Genomic DNA, 20,372 nt, shown 5'->3' with positions numbered 1-20,372 from the left:
CTACATTCTCCTCTTTCTAATTAACAACAGAGGAGCGGGAGATATCTCAACAACTTAAAGGGGCAAACTCTGATATTCTGAATGGAATTTAACTCTACTCAGAGAACCCCATCCCCAGTATTGCCTATATACTGAACTTATTAAGGACATTAATTACAGTTTCAATGATTTTTATTACTCGCACAGTGAGATTAATCTCACCTTGTTTCAGGTAACTGATCTAGTCACTATAAGCTTTCTCTATTAGCAATAGAAAAAATTAGAACTTCTGAGCAATGATGCACCTAGTTTAAATGTGTACTTCAGGAGAGATGAACGGCATCAAAGAAGCATCTATCTTTCTCTATGGATCTGAAAATGATTAGTTTAGATATAGGTGATATACACAATAGCATTCTAGATATGGTCAGACGAATCCCACCCTAACATTTTTTCTCAGTGTTTTGACAGAAGGTCCCACCATTATTGGTTGGGTGAGAGGAGTTTCTGTCATCATCTGAGAAACTGGGAGGGCTGCTATCTCCTCTGCATGCTGAGTCTAGCTGTTTTTTATGTCGGCTGCTATATACCAATAACCCAATAAACCCCAAGATGTGAACAAACATGAAACTGGTATAAAAGATAAGGCAAATACACAAACACAACCAGGGCTTATTCTTCAGGAGTTATTGGAGCATTCTATCTCACAATACAAAGTATCCATTTTTGTTTGTTTGTTGTTAAAGATTACTGAAAAAAAAATCAAGAAAACAACACAAAGGATGTATTTATGCTCATGTCACTCGCAGCCATACACTTCTAGAACATATACCTTTTCTCTGTTGATGAAAATACAATGCTTGCTTACAGTTAAAAATAAGACTGAAACATGAAGGTATTGATTCTTCATGTCCCTAAACTGTTTGTCACCTCTTACATGGTCAGAAAAAATAGACTGCTGCTTAGATGCAAGTTCCCCAGAAAATTCAGGCTTTCTTTCAGTATTTTCAAGATGAAAATACTTTTCAAAACATAACTTGCTCTTACATAAATATGTATGTGCTGACACACACACATAAGAAGTGCACACACAGTACCTCCATAGTGGTCTTGGTACAAATAATTAATAATTTATTTTACACACAGCTATGAAATCACTTAGAAATGCTGCAAAATTTCTCGAGGAAAAGTGGCTCTTTTAAGTTAAGAGACTCTTCCTGAAATTGCCTTCATATTCAACTATTTCCAATAGCTGTCAACAAAATCTTTGTCCTGCTGAATGTCAGTGTCAGGATTTTACTTATTCTTTATCTGATTTTCCTGAGGAACTCTGAAGCCATTTGTCCATTTAAGACAAACATGATGGAGTGATTATGTAATATTAAAGATCTATGGATTCTAAAGGTTTTGTGAATATCACTGATTGATCACAAACAAAAACTCAAATGATGCCTGGGATCAAGTCAGCATATCTGCCTGGTCAAACAACACACACATCACATGCAGCTACAGCGTGTGCCACCTCCTGCAGAGTATGCAGTATGGAGTAAATCCGTTGGAAATTTGCCTTCATTTTTCAAACAACCTGCTCCAGCTATAATGAGCAACAGTTTTCTCAGTACACAAGAAGAATGTATACTTGCTGTACTAGCATGAATCATGTGTATTTTGTATCCCTCTGTCCCCTGTGACTTAGATAACCGAGCAGTGAAACAAGCTTGTCCCAGTCCAAAAAGATTCCCAAAGTAAAATTCTAATCCATATCAAAGAAAGGTGAGAATGTAGAAAGATAGGTATATCACTCAAATATTTCATTATTTAAGATCACTGTTGAACTGGTGTTTAATGCTACCTGTATTTATAAATTCTGATGATTTGGAAAAAAGTACCCTTTCTATCTCTTTGCTGAAATATTCTATTTCTTTGCTGAAGGGTCTTAAATGAGAAAAAATATGCATTACTTGCTCAAACATCAGTAATTCGATCCATACATATGCATATTCACAGGTTCCCTATTAACACACTGTTTCTTGCCCTTTGCAAGAGTAGACAGAAGATATATGCAACAGTTTTTCTTATATCATTAACTTACTAACCACAGTTACAGTTAGTGCATTACCTTTAGTAATGCTCAAGCCCTTAATCTGACAGGCAAATGTGATGAGTGTACAAGAGAAGAAAAACAGACACTTTTACTCAAAAATAAGTTGCCTTTCATACCTCTTCTCCTTTCTGCTGCAGTGGAAAAATATGCCTGTTGATTCTAAAGAAAACAAAATATCCAAAAGGTGGGAGCTGCATCAATTTTCCCTTTTTCCACTTGCCTATTTTTGAATGTCAGAGTCTGTGCTCAGACAACAGTATATTTTATTTTATTTAGTGCATTTATTTCTGTTTTCCTAACCAAAAATCCCAAAAATCTGGCATCTACTTGAAATTTCCTACAGTAGTAAGCAAATAGCATCAAATATTTTAACCAACCAACCAACCAAAAAAAAAAAAAAAAAAAAAAAAAAAAAAAGACACTTATTACTATATCAAATTAGTATTGCTCTGAAAAAATCTTGATGTCCTCATAAGTTACAATCCAAATCCTGCATTCTTCATCGTGTAGTTCATTTTTGTCCTCTAGTGAAAATCCTCTTGCCTGATGGACACTATTTTATTCATTTGAACTGAAGCCACTTTCAGTCTATTTCTAAATGTAATGTGAGGTTTCCCAGAGAACTCTACAGGTGTATGCACAAGGATAAAAGCAGAAATTCACAAGGATGAGCACAAATGCCTCATTACGTAAGTAGCATAGATATCTGAAGTGCAATGAGATCCAGGTTTTCTACTTCCACATCCCCACAGAGTACGTATGTTATCTTTATGAGTTACTTGAACTTCTGTACAGAAATGAGAATCCTAATGTGACCCATGAGGCCAGGTCTCCCAGACAGCAACATAATGCAGTGTTCCTGCATCACAAGAACTAGTTCTATTCCTTAGTTTTACTGCAATCACAACACATCCCAGGAGCTTAATAGCTGGAGATGTTCTTTTGCCAGTGCAACAATTGTGAAGCAAGGACCATATAAAACAACGCTTTTTAAAAAGGCCTTTGAAAAGAACTTACACATGACAGCATTCCTCATAATACTATATGAACATGAAAACATGTCTTATTTATATGATGTTTACATATACAACAACATGATTAACTGCAAACTTGTCTCTCATGTATAAGAGTGTGCACCTCCTACCATCATATCCTTTGGGGGATATATCCCTGGATTGCACCTTGGGAGCTATGGCTCTCTTGCCATAGGCATGGTTGTCATAACTGTTATATTCAAACGTAGTCTTAGAGTATTTCTCTAGTTCCTTGGCCAAGTTGGAGCGGGGTGTGGTGGTGGGGACATTGTTTCTGTAGCCATACTGAGGGATCTCCAATTGCTTAACAAAGCACATGGGCCTAGAAATTAAAGATATGTAAAGTTTGTTAGATGCAGTTCAGTTTACTGTGTTTGTGCATAATTTATAGTTCAGATTAGAAAATCTTAGTTATTTCTTGCACTCATGAGACAGCAATAGATTATTGCATTTGCTTTGTTTGGTTATTTTCAGCAGACAAACAATACATATTTTCTTGAACAAAGCCTAGACAAAATTAATTCTAATACAGCTAAATGTACTGTATCTAAAAGTATTTTAAAATTCTGTTTTAAAATACCCCAGGGTTCCACTTTCCCTTTGTAATTGCATCACATAGCAAACATTTTCTTTTTTGGGAGGTGAATCAAAAAAGGACAAGTGAACTGACAGAAGAAGTTTGAACAAATTCCTTCAAATGTCAAAAAAAAAAAAAAAAAAAAAAAAGCATGGGAAGCTCGATTTAATTAATGGAGTTTCCTCTAAATCTTTTTCAACAGAGTTGCATGCTGTTCTCCTGTACGTTTTCCAAAGGAGTTAGTCTTGTTTCATCCTTCAGTATAGAGTTGATGCTGAGAAATACATAGCATACTCTCACTATTTCTGTGGACTTCCAGCTGCCTCACGTGTCCTGCTCACCCTTAAATGCAGGGTTCGGGCAGGAGCTGCAAGTCTTGCTACACAAATATCTCAAGCAAAGTTATCTGAGTGAATACAGAATAAACGTATATCAGCTAAATATCTCTTTCCTTTAGGATCAGAGAAGATACTCAGGAAAAGTCCCAACTGATCTCTTTCAGGCCCTTGAAGAAAGTTTGAAATCTCAGTGAAGGAATGCTGTAGTGAACTTCTCCACTGTCACACTGTCTTCTGCATGTGGACACAGAACTCATTAGCTTTCAGTGTATAAGGCAAGGTCAGATCCTGCAAACCCTTCCTACACAAGAAAGTGTTATATAAATGGGTTATAGGAAGCAGATTCTATGCAGTGATGCTTGCCTACCCATTGCATTTAGCAGGAGGTAAAGATGATGAACAGTACACCTTAGGTGCTTCTGCTGGAATCAAGAATCATACTGTCAACTTTTTTTTGGTTGTTTTTTTTTTTTTTTTTTTTTTCCTTTTTTTTTTTTTTTTTTTTTCTTTACTGCATTTACAACCAGTGGAAATAGAAGGAACAGTTGTAAGATCATAAACTCAGTCAAGACCAGAGGAAGGTTGGCAAAATGGAATGTGTTATCTATTAAGAATTAGGTTTTGAATATTATGTGTTATCTGAACCAATTCATTTTCATATAATTTAGGATATTTATGTAAAGAACACCCAAAAAAATCACATTAGTCATACTATTTCCTTTGATTTATGTTTGCTCACTTCTTTGGATATTTCTTCCTCCAAAGCACAGTGGGAGCATTAACACAATGAGCTGATATGAATATTATTTTGATTCTACCTCAAGACAATCCACGTTCAGGTAACATAAAATGTAGTTCAATTCTTGTATATTCAGTGTAAATACAAAATTTCTGTGGAACAGAGGTCTTATGAATTTGATTTCTCTTCAAGAAATTCTAAATGAAAGTGGGATGGAAACTGGGATGAAGACAAATATTCAAGACTTAGTCTCGGAACATCCCTGTCTCCCTATTAGTTGCCTGCATGTAAATATCATAATTAACTCCCAAGTTCTTCCTCTCAAAGACTTCAGTGACTTAAAGGTAGAAGGGAAGTAGGAGATAAAATGAAAGCATTATCTGAATTGCTGATAAAATGTGAAACACAGGGCAGACTCACAAGCAACATTAAGACTGCAGTGCAATTTCCTAGGGAGTTTTCCAGCAAACTGGATGCTGCTTTTGAGCAGTTGCCTTCTCTGTATGGCATCCCCAATGAACAGTGATAAAAACCACTGTATTTTTTTATTTGCCTTTTTCCACCAATGAGAAACTGTGCTATTCTCACATAAGCTCTTGTTTATTAATAGGCTTTAAGAATCTTTCTCTAAGAAAAACTGTCTGGGATGCTACATGAAAAGTAGAATAATCTGAATTGGGGGTAGTTAAGAAAAAAAAAAAAAAAATCAAAAAAAAATCCAAGGAAAGAAGTCAATAGGCCCAAGAAAAAAAATCCACAGATGTGAGCTGTGTTCTTAGTTCTGTCCAAACGGTGTTGTTGTTGCTGTTTTTAAATATTATGACTAGATGAAGCTTTAAAGAATATGCAAAGAATAATCTTGATAATACAAAATTTCATTTTAAGCAACCCTACCAGATTTCAAATCTAGAAGATAATCCAATACTAAGAAATGAATGGGATAAATAGGAAATGCTGGGAACTAAAGCTATGGCAGTTCCTCCATGCTCCTCCTGACAGCTGTGAGGGATGTACCTATCCCAGCCCACAAATACTGCAGTATCCACTGAGAAATTCTGCAGCTCTTGGGGCATCATCAGTACAAGGCTGGAATAATCATGCAGAAGTCTAGTTCTTTCACATGTATCCTTCACACTTCAGCTCCTTAGAAACAGTATTTTTTCCACCCATATATCTCAAAAGAGGAGACATTAGTGGAAAGCTAGTTATAGCTTTGGATTAATAAAGAATATATGGATGAAGAGAAGGAGTATAATTATGTCAAAGTGGTTCAAGATCATATAAAATTTAGCACAAATTTTCTTTCTTTCCATCCTTCCTGGAGGTGAGTAGAGGAACAAAGAACTACACCTGACTTTATTTTGGGATCTAAGCTGTATTCATCATTTTTCCAAGTGTCCTGTTAAAAAGGTCTGCAACCATTTTGGTAATGCAAATAGGGCTTCTGGTTTAATTTAAACTGATATTTACTAGTAAAAGCCTGCTGAAAAAACCAAGACTTACCGGTAAATATTAGTTTATTCCCAAAAGATACCAACTTTTTTCACACTGTTCTTAGACTTTGCACTCCAGCAGTCATCTTTACACCAAACAATGCCTAAGACAAAAATGAGCTTTTCAGCTTTACATGTATTTGCCAAAATAATTACCAACCCTCCCCCATGTAAATTGAGTGGGAAACATACTCTGTGAGAATTGGATCCAGAAGCCCTAATTCTAACTCTTCTTTAAAGGAGATATATATGTATATACAATGTATATAAATATAAATTCTCAGATTAGGTGAATGTGTGATGAATTCTGCATATAATAAGTATTATAGTGATTTCTAATACCTTAAAACCCGATCTGATGCCTGGTTTGATTTTGACACATCACAGTTCTGATGCTTCTCTTGAGCTTTAGCCAGTTTCTCTGCTGCAGCAATAGGACATCCAGAGAGGCTGCAATTACAGAAAGGAAATTTAATTTTCTTGTCCTGCGTAGTTTCACATTATAGCACTGATCCAATTACTCCTTCTCCTCCTTAGCGTGTATCAGGATGAATCTGAAGGAAAAGACTTTCCAAAAGCTTTTTGGTCATGTGGATTTTCTATAGACTTCCTTTCTTCTGTTTTCAAAGTTACATGGTAGATCTTAGAACTGTTCTTCTCTGATTGTATGTGGGTAGATTATTTATGAATGTCACCCAGTGAACATACCAGTAAAAGAGGAGAATAACCTGGGATCTATTGTGCAGCTCTGTTAGCAGACTTGTAACCTTTATGAATCTACAAATGTTGTCAATGAAATGGCTTTTAAGGATGATTAAACACCATGTAGGCCAAATTTTGCACTGCTTCACACTTTATTCACCTTCATCAAAAGCAAGTTATATAAATGAGTGCAAAATTTGGTCTAAGGTCTCTAAATCTACATCTCAGATATGTTACGCCTAGTGATTTTTCATGAAATTCAAGCACTAAGGTATGTTTTCTAATAATAGATGATACAACTTGAAAGGAAATTCTGCACTTGAAATTCAATTAAATTTGAAAATGCTGAACTACTATTGCAGTGACTAAAATAAGCTTTTAAAAAAAAAAAAAAAAAAAAATCAGTAAAAAATAAGTATCTGATGCCAGCAGATGGTGCTCTTAGTGAAGCTGTAAAAACCTGTGACCTGACAATGGAGGGGATCCTTTCCTTGTCATGGTCTATTGCGTGTTTATGCGACTGCAGTTCTCTGTGTTCTCCACAGGAAAAGAAAATGAAAGGCAAATCAGTGCATTCCCAGATGTTCCCTTCTCTACAGGGAAAAAAAATAAATAAATAAAACAGCGAAGCAGAGCAAAATGCCCCAAAAGCTGCAGAAGGAGGTGAGCAGAGACTGCAGACTGCTCCTTTCAGCCCTTCTTCAGTTTCCTACCTCTGCAGAGGGTCGAGGGGGCTCTGGAGTCATGTCAGAGGGCAGCTGCTCTCTATTGACATGCTCTTTTCAGACACCTCTAATAATCTAGTAGATATTCAACCAGAAGTGAATACTGCTTCAAGCAGTAGTAAATCCCATGATGCCTTCTCGGAGATTTTTGCCGCATCTAACAGCAGCACCACTACAGAGAAGAAATTGTACAGGGTGAGGTACCCACAAGAGTCTTCCAGGAGGCATGCAGTAAATACACGGGGCTCCAGTAAGGCAGAGCTTGACAAGACTGCGCATTCAGTACCTGTGTAGTCCCTTACGCATTGATGCTACAGTTAACAGTAAAAAAGGAATTAAATAGGAACCTTGCATCCTTATACCCTCCACTCATATTTCCTATTCTTTTTTAACTATAAAGAAATAAGCAAGATCTTGTATTTTGTGAGAATACTGTGATCTACTAAAAGTTGCAGAAATATTTTGATAATTTTGTTATTTGTCTAAAAAAAATTAAAAGGAAATTGCATCCCTTCTGTAAGATTCTGTTAGTAATTTTCGGAAACTACAGAAAAGTTACCTTTTTTCTTGATCTCCTTTTGACTTTTTTTATTGAACATTTTTATCTTCTAATTTTTTTAATGTAGTGAGACATTTTCATAATCTTTCTTAGTTGTGAATGAGGACTACAGGGTCAAAAGTACATTTTTAGTAGAAAAGTTATCTCTTACAATGTTTGTGTACCTAAAATGCTGTTTCCCATGTATAAAAAAATAATCATTTTTAGAAGTAGAGTGGAGTTTTTCATGCAATATAATCTCTGAAGAGAGTGAAGACAAGAACTCTGCCCTAGTCTTGATGATGTTGGCAGATCCTTCAGTCTCCTTGTGACATGCCCGTAAGGGAGTCATACTCATTTTGCATCACTGCTAATACCAAAACAGAAAGGAGAAAAAAAACCAAACCAAAACAAACAAAAACAACAACAACAACAAAAAAAAACACCCCAAAAGCTAAGGATGCTTGAAATGTGTTCTGCAGATCAATTCATCCATTCTGAGGCAAATGCACATTTATCCTCAGAAAACATATGAAAAAATATAACTCTTTAAAGCAGATAAAGCACATGATGCACCATCTGTCAGTCTTAGAAACAACACAACAGAACACACATTCACACTCCCCCCCTGCCATGGACAGCTAGAAGGGCTGCAGTTTGGAGGCACTGTTCCCTCTAGTTTGGTGTCCAGTGATGGCATCCTTACCTTCGGTGGGAATTCCTGTTGCTATTTACGTGGCCCCGGCCTGTGCAGCCTGGTGTAGGACACTTAAGAACATTTTCATGCATGGCAAGAACTTGACAAGGAGAGTAAGAGAAAACAGCAGAGTATGAAAACAAGAAAAAAAAATCAAATCCCAGTATATATGAAACCATTTTAAAACAAAGCAGGATTCATTAACAACCAGCATTCCTCAAAATACACATGACACACATAGCCAATAAAGCCTGATGAGGGAAGTAAGTACTGTGACCCTATACTCTAACACAGGGCAACAGTGAAAGTTATGAAGGCTACAGAACCTATAATCAAATGTGTCTCTAGTGCAACAATGAAGCACAAGACTTCCCACATCCTCATACAAAAACACTGAGCAAAGATCTGCTCAACAGCAAACAGCGAGCTAGCAACAGTCCACTAAAAAGTTATGGACTACAAAAATTCTTCCAGAAAATGTATGTACTCAGAATATATGACTTTACGCACACAGTATCAAGCTCGAGAATGAAAATCTGCTCTCAAGTTATACTGGTGGAACACTGGATTGCTTGAAATACGCCTCAATGCAACACTGATTAGAATTTGATACTAACTACAGGACAACCCAATTGATGTAGGGCCCATTTCTGCCCACATCCACATAGCTATGTCTATTTGATGAGAAGAATTGGCCCTTTCAGATTTTAACTTGTATTTTTCACAGACATGAAAACTGCAAGTGATAGAATTTTTGTTAAAAAAGACTAAAAATTAAAAATAAGCAGTTAAAAAATTGAGGGACGGTGGAAAAAAAGAAAAAAAAAAGCAACTAATAATAATAATAATAATAACAGAAAAAAAAGAAAAACCAACAACAACCCAACCTTTGTACAAAAAGAAACAAGTGGAACAAGCTTAAGCTAGTAAACAGGTTTACATCTGCTTCCATTGCAAACTAGATGGAAAATTAACTCCTACAGCTGCTTAGAGCAGGTCTTTTCTGAATCAAAACTCAAGCTAAGGAATTCCAAATTATCACAAGTTTTTTTGTTACATGAGACAGTTCCATGTTAGGTGAGATGTATCTGAATCCACATCTCAGAGCTGGATGACAATATATCACTCTATGGAAAGAGGCTATCCAACACCTGCAAATTCCTCGTTTTCTCATTCAAGCACTAGTCTGGAAATCTGCATTTAGTTCTCACTCAAAAAAAAAGTTCTAACAGAATCAATAAATTCTTTGACTAAAAATGGAATAAATGCTGTTTAAAGAACTGAAAATTTAAACCACATATACTGATTAAATGATAACCATCATCATCATCCCATCATCAGTGTACTAAAACATGTATAGATGCAGTTTTACTCTGAAATTCCTACTATTTAAGGCTGTTCTTGAAACATGCTTCACAAGGCCAACATCACAGGAAAAAAACAAAAGGATGAGCTCACCTTTTCCATTTTAGTAGGTACAAGAGCATGCAAACAGTTTAAAGCTATATTCTTCTTTGATTTGCATAGTCTTCTACAGAGCTTTTTATTTACCATTTATAAAAATGAGAGAACTTTGAGCAACTGAGAGAACACTTGTGTTGCAGGAACTTACAGGGTCTTACAAAGTGAAGAATAAATCTATCTGATCTACTGCGTTCAGAGATCAACCAAGATGCAGCAAAGTTTCCTAAAGCACTTCCTCATTATTTCTGGAAGAAACTACTATGAAAGAGAAGACTTCTTATTTCTGCTTCTCTTGGTGTGCTGATCTATTTCCACTTTCCTGTCCTTCAGCATCTAGTTTCCCTGGGAAATTGGAGATCATTGCAATCCTGTCTTTAATGTTTCCTTTTGCTTCTTAAACTCCGTAGAAGTAAGTGCCAACGGACAGGGATTTTAGGCCCATAGGATTCAACAGAGTAACTCCATTTTGAAATTGGACCTTAGCAAGACACCTGCCTGGGGTATAGCAGCATAGAGCAATTATCATCAAGAGAACTATGCCATTTCTACCAATCAAGGAGGTGAATTCCAAAAATGGAGCCCTATGCCTTATGTTATATCTATGTCTAGACGGGTGAACTTCCTTTGCACAGAATCCACTGACATGACAGGAAATTCCATCCATGTAACTGACAGGGAAATATTGCTCAAAATCCTGAGTTTTATAACTGCATATATAGCCAAATTGTTATTTTTAGTAATATCAATTAGTTTAAGATAAATTATGTTTAAGATGCAACAATAATAGAGGAAAGGGGTTCCAAGTTTTTCAAATAAAATTATTCCTGTACAAGACAAGAGACAGCTGATACGACATTAGCACGCAGAAGTAAAAGCAGTGCACATCTTCATGAAACCTTTTTGTCTGTTGACTAAACAAATCTACATGAATAACCTAGCATTATTAAAATCAAAGAATACAGCTTTAAAAGTTGTTGTTTTAGTGTAAAAGTTAGTAGAGAATGGAAACGATGGAATAAAGGAAAAAATTGTTACACAGAACAGTTGACTAAGTTGAGACAAACCATACTGAAAAATAAAATTAACTTTGAAAATAAAAAGTTTTAACAGCATGCTAGAAAAATCCTTGTAGTTTTATCCCCAGTTTCCATGAAACAATGTGAACTTACTTTCTGGAGGGACCCTATCTTTGTGTGGGCATCCTGACAAACTGCGGTGATGGGGGTAAAGCCCCGTTACATGGCCAGTTCCATCACACCCAGGGGTAGGACATTTGCTCTCTTTCTTTTCTGTTCTTGAGGGATCTATAATTTACAACAAATGTGTCAAGTGAATGATGCTTTCCACATTTCTGTAAGAAGGTTCATTTAATCATGTCATTTACTCTTTGGTAAATGTTCATAAGAAAACTAGAAGAAAAAAAAAAAGAAACCACTACTGCTTAACACAGTTCTGGAACTTTTATCCCATTATATCATTTTCAGACTGCAGAGTCCTATGATCACAGCAATAACCATCCAGAGTGATTGCAAAGTGACCTTTTTATAGCAAAGCCATACCACTGTCAATCAATGTTCTGCTGGCAAGCATCAGCTCAAGGGTGTAAGGTCATTTGGAAACTGTTTAGTTGGAGTTTCCCATCTTTACATTCTTACTTGCCTGATATATTGAAGTCTACAAACATACTGTCATAGAACTTCAATTCCTGACAGTAGCAAACCCAGCTCTTTAGCATAATGATTCAAAGATTCTGCACTCTGAGCAGATTACTCTATTTTCTTTAAATTCCTTATAAAGCAGTATAAATTAGGTACATAATCCTTTCTCTTCAATAAATTAAGATGGGGTAAATGTTGTAATCAGACTTACAAAACACAGTATTTGCTGTGGAAATTTGGGCCATAACAAAAATGCATGTATGCTGCTTGAATATTCATAACTTTAAAAGGTTAACGATCTTTTAGAATGTAGTTGGATCTTCTGTCTACAAATCAATGAAAAGTCTGAAGAGACTTTTTTTCAGAAAGATAAAGTTTTCTGCCAAGTAGTGGAACTGGTGGTGAAATTAATCCTGAACTAGTATGTGTTCGCATACTTCATCAGCTGGTTTCCTTTTACAGAACATCTGTAAATAACATTACTAGCCTTCCTGCCCAGCACACGATACATATCATATCACATTGTCTTGACCACAGTAGTCAAACTTTCAGACTAGTACAAATGTTTACATTAGTATTGAAGGAATAGAATTCAGAATACTCTCACTGCTACCATTTTGGTTCAAAGTAAACTGATATTCCCTTTCTTTTCCTTTTTTTTTTTTTTTTTCCTGTTCAGCATCCTTTCGATACCCAGTCAGAGTTATCCTCATTTAAGTATATTTTCCTGTTCTCATCATTGCTCTGCTTCAGGATTTATGCTTTCTCCTCTGGAAAAGAAAATTTTGCTATGCATTTTCCACAGGATCTTTCTTACGTTAAATGCCATCCCAGCTTTAACAAATGCAACCCTCAGTGCAATTAGATTAGTGGCAATTTCAATATTTGCAGATCTTCACACACAATCCACTTTTTAAAGCTTTAGAATCCAGAGCTCATATTCAGTTGTGGACTTATTTTTCCTTGATTTCCCTCTGGTAGTTTTGTGCAAATAAACTCTTACATTCCACGTCCTTCAGAAACGCCTGCATTTTAGTGAAATACTTTAGTTCACTGTAAGTGACTCTCCATGTCTTAAATACATTCTTCCATTTTAATGCAACATTTAAAACTTAACTTTTGCAAATGGAATCCCTAACTGCGAAAGTTTTATTTTACTTAGCCTGTATGTTGACTGTAAAATACAGTTCTTTGCTTTACTCTCTTTAATAATAAACATACATACAAATCCATCTTCAAAGTGCAATAGAGTTATCACAACACTCCTGAAAATACCATAATCTAATACCTAAGGAAACTGAGATAAAAAAATTAAAACCAAGGCCACAGAAGGAGTGAATGTCAAAGGAGGGATTAGAGGTCTTTCCAAATAGGCCTGTGCTGAGACCACTAGAACATCAAGCCCACAGCTACATACATACACAATTCTAAGCAACTCTTCATGTCAAGAACTTTGGAATGCATAAAACTATTAGATATATGAAAAGGTAACATAAATGAAATACAAATTATATAAATATAACAATATTTGAGGACTGTAAAAAATGTAGATGATTAATAGACCATAACGGCTTTTTATAGATTTTAATCTAGAGGAACTTTAGCTACTTCATGTTGCCAGAGCTCCACAGAGGTTAATGAAGATATTCTAATTTGGAGCAACTGAGGATCCTGACGCTTAAATCTTAAAGCATCAAGACAATTCTTTACTGCATTCAAGACTATGCTGGAAAGGTATAGTACGTATCAGATACTTAGGAGCCTTTATGGTCTAATGAGTCAGAAAAGATGCTGTATACTCTTCATAATTGTTTCAAAACTCACATAAAATTTCCCATTGCTTTTAATGGAAGACATCTGACTAAACTTTCCATAACTTTTTACAGAACACTAGATACTCTTCTGCAAATCCTTCATTGCCAAAGAGGAGAAATATTGCATACTCTTATTTAATTCTGCAACATTTCTTCACTCCATGTCACAATAGCTATATAACCACAGTGATCACCTAGTTTCAACCCCCCTGCTATGTGCAGCGTTGCCAACCACTAGACCTATTGCCTGAATGATGGTTGTTATAGCACTCAAAAGGTGTTTAAATTCACAAATTTTCAGACAAAAGCTCTAAACAGCAAGGAAAAAATAGTGGTCCCTTAACGGTTCAAGACAGAAGCCTTGAAGTATTTCTCATTGCAAACCTGTGTACCCCAAAAGTTTCCACTTCATCATATCATTTATCTCTGCGGATGTCTCTTTTAGGAGCATTTGGAAGATAATGTATCAGTTGAGAACAAATGATATAAGCAACTGTCTAACTTAAAGCTTGCTTTCTCAACAACTACCTTTTTAATGTAAGGAAGGAATCAACTTTTTTTTTGTTACCTTAATTAAAGAAAGCATAGAACTACCCACTCCACAATGTTTCTCGGTCCAAATTTCCACAACATATCTTGGTCCAAACTTCCACAACATTCTTGGTCCAAATGACCACAACACATAGCACGGTCTTTTGGTTCCCTTGCTGGGGTTTGGACCTATTATCAATTCAGCCTACAGCTCTTAAAGGACAGGATGTTTCAAAGAAGCTCTAGAATTTAGAGAAATATTAAGTCCACGCTATTGCTACTGTCTTTTACTTATATTGTTTTAGGACTTATATTGTCTTTTGGGAGATAGCAGATCTATATGCATAAATGCATACAGTCTATGTCTATAAAGATTGGAAGGATTGAAAAACAGAAGAGTTAAAAAGCTCTTGAAAAATTAATAGTTTTTCCATTTTTTTCTGTAGTTTTATTACAGACACATATTCAAAGGGAAAAGGCGCCTAACATATGTGACATATGTGAACAACATTTAGAATGACATCCAAATAGAAATGCAATAATACACTAAACTAAAGTTGTCTTTCCCAAATACCCAACATCACGATAGCCTTCGTTAGACCATATATATATATATAGTCAAAGCCAACAACACTTCGCTATAATACATCTCACAAGAGTTTTTGATAATAGTAATTTCCATGCTTTTCTAAGAGACTGGACATTACTTTTCTTAAAGTTTTGTAAAAAAATCAAAACCTTGCTTGGACCAAGATGTTTTCTGCCTACCTGAATGTCTCAGGCTGATATCAGTCTTTCAAAACAATGATTTATAAAAAAGTAGGAAAATGCTCAACATCTCAGTTCATTTTCAGAGATGAATCTATTATTATAATAACAAATACAAGATAAACCTAGTCCCTACTTAGCAGCTCCCAAGAAATAATAGCATGTCCTCAACTTCCACTAAAGTCAATGGGAATTAAAGGTGTTTGTTCACTTTCAGGAGGTATTGAATAATTTATACAACACAGCCCTGCAGTACAGATGTAGATATGTTAAAGAGGAATGTGGTAAAATAAACACACCATAACAAGGATAATCCCATAAATTAAAATGCATTCTAAAGTAAACCTTTAGTTTGCCTTTTTCTGTGTGTTTTCACTTTTTTTTAAAAAAGTTGTTCTTTTTTTTTTTTTTTCTGTGTGTATATATTGTGTGTTTGTGTTTGTGTCTTTTATACTGAATTATGGTCAAGGCAGCACCTTAACTGTTTCCACAATGGAATGAAACCAGTGAAGTGGAATGCACATAAGAAATAAATTGCTATTGATCTCAGCCCAGGCCACACCATGCCTTGCATAGCAAATGGTTTCCATTACCTTACTATCTTAAGATAATTAATGTGCAGTCACTGCCCCTATCTTGTGTTATCGGTCATTCTGATACTGTTCAATTTCTATCAGGCAATTCTACATTTTAGATGGGAGAGGCTTCATCAATAACTGTCATTTGATGATAATTTTATAAATCACAATGCCACCTACCCAATCCAACCTGTAAAATATGCACTTCAAAGCTGATTGACTACCTGCTACATAAAACTCCACTCTCTCATGTTTTTAATAATCACTATAAAATATATTAAATATGAGAAAAATCTTTGCCTCTTTCAACATGATCTCTTGTTTATTTCCCCGAAAACTTATTTTTTCAGTTTAGCCAAATGATATTCACTGAAATACTGTGCATATTTCTAACATTGCAGAACAATTTTTTTTTTCATAGTCACAGCATGAAACTATTTTACAATCATGCCATACTACCACAATTTAAACAAATTTACCATTTTGTGGAATTAATAAATTCATTTCAGAATTCTATGCAAAACTTAACACGTTAGTTCATACTTTCTCATGACATAACATATGGTATATAGAAATATTACCTTTACCATAATATGGCTTTTTGACATGGCCGTCACTGGGTTTAGGCTTCCTGTCATCCCCAGAAAGTTGTCTTGGAGATTGTTCCTCAAATGATCTCATATTATCCCTCCTTCCAGCTTCCACTGCCATTTTTTCTCTCATGGCTTTTGCTCTCTCAGTTTCCAAAGCAATTGCTTTCTCAAGCAGGGTTAAGTTACCTTTTGTCATATCAAACACTTCTTCAGACCTATCTGAAGTAACAGAGGTGGTATCATCATCTCTTTCGTGACAACCATCCTCCTTTGCACAGCTAGAAAAAGTCCTAGATCTGGGGCTCAACTGTTCTTCAAGCCTCATTAGGTTCATCATATCAGAGTAATTCCGGTCTGGTGTTCTTCCTTGGAAGTCATCTTCTTGCCTGACATGCTGACGAGTGTTCATGTTTTGCTGTTGATTTCTTTCCTGTGGGTTTGTCTCACTGAGTTTCCTAGCCAGATCAAAACACTGGTTCCTTAAGCACTCCAAACTGCTGAGACACACCTCTTCATCACTCTCCTCCACCATTTTTTCCGTAAGTCCATTGTTCACAGGCTTCCCTAACATTACAAAGTTCATATTCCTATTATCTTGCTGTGAAGTATTGTCTGCATAATTTCTATCATTAATGTTTTCTGATAGCACTACACCGTGTCCTTGTGCTAGTAATTTAAGGGAGTCCACTGTTTCCCTAACAACATCACTGTCTAAGTCTAAACTCAGCTCGCTTTTCCGACCAATATTTTCATTTTTGTCACTATCATCTTCCAGACTATTAGATGTATTGCTGTTCATTTCTGATTCTGTCCTGGCTCTGTATGCTGCATCCTCAGCAATTTTGCCAAGATTTAACAATGACTTGGCCACCAGTTCATCGTAATTATCATACTCATCATTATTGTTATCGTCTTTTTCTGTGTCTTGCATTATTCGAGTATTGTGACAATTCATTTGATGGTCTTCTGCATAAAAAACAGAAACAAAGAAAGAAACAAAGAAAGAAAAAGGAAAAGAAAAGAAAAAAAGTGGCTACAATTGGAACTGTTGTTGCAATCACATGGACAGAAAACAAACTGCATGTCAGATATTGTTAATTACACAGCAATTCTATTCAACTAAGGCCCATGTGCAGTTAAGTTTTATTAAGTGAATTTCTCTATAGTCCATAGGGCTATTTCTGTTTTTCTGCTATTCATACAAATTTATTTCACAGTACTGATAAGATAAAAACAATCAAAGTGCTCACTACTACTATGATAAAATACTATGGCATACAAAATTCAGCTTCTCTTTCTCATCTCTAATTTTAGTTTTATGGGGTTTACTGCAACCATATTACTAATATAATGTAACTGCCTAGGTTTCAAATGTGTCTCACTCCTTTATATTCTGTAAATATGGTAAATGGGAAAGGAGTGAACACTACTGGTTTTATTCTCTTAATGATGAATAAAATTCACCAGAAGAGAAAAAAATATACACCAAACAGGAAACGGTTATTTTTTTAACATCATACACATCATTAACAGTAGAACCAATGACTACATGCTAAGATCAAAATAACATTTTACTTAGTGGATCCAAGAGCAGAAATCACAATCTATTAGTTTAATTACATCAACTGTGGAGAAGTACAAATTTTAAAAGAATTGTTATATGAATGGAAGATAGAAGTAACTATATGCATAATGCAATTTTAAGTTAATATGCTAGCCCAAATTATATGGTCATACATGTATGGTAGGGCTGCTATCTACTACCCTGTGCATTCTAACATAGAGGTGCAGAGGTGCATGTTTTTTACTTAGCTTTGATTTAGCAGCGGTTGTAAGGGGAATATGTATTGAGACTGAGCCAGTGTGAGGCCCTAAGGGTGAGATTCATTTCACCTAACTTTAGACATGAGTAAGGCAGGCATCTGTATCCCAGTAAGCTGCTCGATATTCCTGTCCTTGATCAGTAAAAGAGGCAGACACTATAAGGGTATAATCCACCTGATCTGGCTAAGGTATCTTCCTCAGAATTAAATGAATTACTTACTAAAAGTGCCTGTTTCTCTTCATTGACAACAAAGGGGCTCAGAGCAGATGCCTACCTTAAAGATATCTGTATTTGGTCAGATGAATATCATCCAGAGAGCACTTTCTGATATCTCACGTTCACTCAGAAGTTATTATTAGACCCGTTCTTAAAACAGATATACATTCACCATGGCTTACTAACAAATGTCTCATAAATTTTGTTGTTTATGATCAACTATCAAGCAATATTTAAATGTTTAGCATCACAAACTGAAAGGAAATTTCCTAAGTCTGTCATTATGTTGACGTGTTACGCCAGTTTTTCAATCTATTGCAAACTCAAAGAAATCAGTAGAGATCCAACAATTAAAACCTAGTCAAAAGCTAGTCCACCAACTTGCTAATATTATATTTTCTGCTCAGATGTATTTGCATCACTGGTGCACCTAAATATACAGCACTTTCTAAAGTGTGACTTTATGTTTTGGGCTAAGCAAAACAAAGTGGAAAAAGTTCAGCTAGTAGGTGGCTTGTATACTAACATTTTGATCACAGAAAAATGATTTTTTATAAAAGTAATTTTCAGGTCAGTGGACAAGAGAGTAAATCAGAGTTTTAAATACAAAGCTCAACAGCACAATAATTAATATTTCAGCCATAAGATAGTATTGCTTCTACACAGTGGTTAGGGATCCTGGGATGATAGTAGGCTGTAGTTAAGCAGCAGACCTGATAGATGACTAGGCTATGTCTAGGAAGTTACTATATATTCTGCATGGAAGTTACTATATATTACCTGTTACATTTCAATACAATGGAAGGCTAATTAGCAGAAAAGCATATTATGTTGTTTTCACATAACAAGATGTTCTTAGTCAGCACTGAGTTACCTATTTATCATTAAGGATGGTTTTATTCTAGTTGCTGTTACTCTCAAGATAATCATTATTCATATTCATGCTTCTGTCTACTAAAAATTACAAATATCTGAGTATCAGATTTTAATAGTAAGGGGTGTCACTTATGCTTCCTATGTGAAAAAAATTCACCCTGAATGTCTGCATAGAAGTAGGTATTTAAGGATTACTGGATAATTAGTTTGCTTTATCGGAAAATCAAATTTTTCAATACACTAGTGATCATTTTCTAAAGCAAAATGTACGTACCCATTTAGATTTAAGACTAAAACCTACTGCCAAGAAGATTGTTAAGTAGAAACTGCAGCATTTTTGGGGGTACTTCTTGTAGCTAGATGTGATTGGCAGTTAGATGTAGAAAAAGGACTATCAAAATAGTTAAAGAAGCAGTACCTTCAGGCTTAGTACGAAACACAGAGAAAAACTGATGAAATCAGTCCAAATTTAACTTAAATTCAGGATAATGAAATAAAGCACGGGGAAAAAATATGTTTTCAAAAGCCATCCAGAGAACTGTTCAGGAAAAAAGTGACTACTCTAGGCCAACTCCTAAAATGTAAAAAAATAAATTTGAGGGTTTGTTTTCTACATAAAGGTTTTTGTGTTTGCTTTTACATGAGTAAGAGTCATGTAAATGATTATCAAGGGAGGAATGTGTTATAGCTTGCCTCCACAACAGTAAAAAGTCAAAATACGAGTCACATACTGTATGAATGAAGACATGTAAATTCCTTTTGAGTAGGTGAAGCTGGGTGAAAGCTGTAACTATAATATTTTTTATTCTGTTTGGTTATATCCTTTTCAGGGCTCCTGCCCGTTCAGTCCTAAAAAGAAGAAGAAAAAAAGGTGGTGGAGGAGAAAGGTGTAAAGCATGAATCCTGGATGAGAGAGGCAGGAAAACAATTTTAATTTAGATTCATTCCTCCTCTTTCAATTTTTGTCCTTTTCTTAGATCTGCTACTTTTTTAAACAACTATTTTTCACACATTTCTTATCACTATGAAGCAGTTAATTCCAACAAATACATTGTTTATGCATACTGTATCATCTCCTCAATAATAGTTTGTTGTATGCTGAGCCTACTGACCTAGTCTAGTG

At 35.4% G+C, this 20,372-nt stretch overlaps 1 protein-coding gene across 1 annotated transcript in view; it reads right to left on the bottom strand.

The window, feature by feature from the left end:
- MYT1L (myelin transcription factor 1 like) overlaps positions 1-20,372 on the bottom strand; it is a 130,468-nt gene that overhangs the window by 59,105 nt on the left and 50,991 nt on the right. The window contains exons 6-10 of the mRNA XM_042885470.1: positions 16,321-17,298; positions 11,560-11,694; positions 8,936-9,026; positions 6,607-6,714; positions 3,228-3,439 (exon numbers count right to left, since the gene is read on the bottom strand). Coding sequence (XP_042741404.1) covers positions 3,228-3,439; positions 6,607-6,714; positions 8,936-9,026; positions 11,560-11,694; positions 16,321-17,298 — 1,524 coding nt within the window. The remainder of the gene's footprint in view (positions 1-3,227; positions 3,440-6,606; positions 6,715-8,935; positions 9,027-11,559; positions 11,695-16,320; positions 17,299-20,372) is intronic.

The sequence above is a fragment of the Lagopus leucura genome, unplaced genomic scaffold, assembly GCF_019238085.1.
Source record: "Lagopus leucura isolate 7727_CA_CO unplaced genomic scaffold, USGS_WTPT01 Super-Scaffold_73, whole genome shotgun sequence".
Lineage (NCBI taxonomy): Eukaryota > Metazoa > Chordata > Aves > Galliformes > Phasianidae > Lagopus > Lagopus leucura.
The sequence above is the reverse complement of the archived record's forward strand: the minus strand, read 5'-3'. Positions and strand labels throughout refer to the sequence as shown.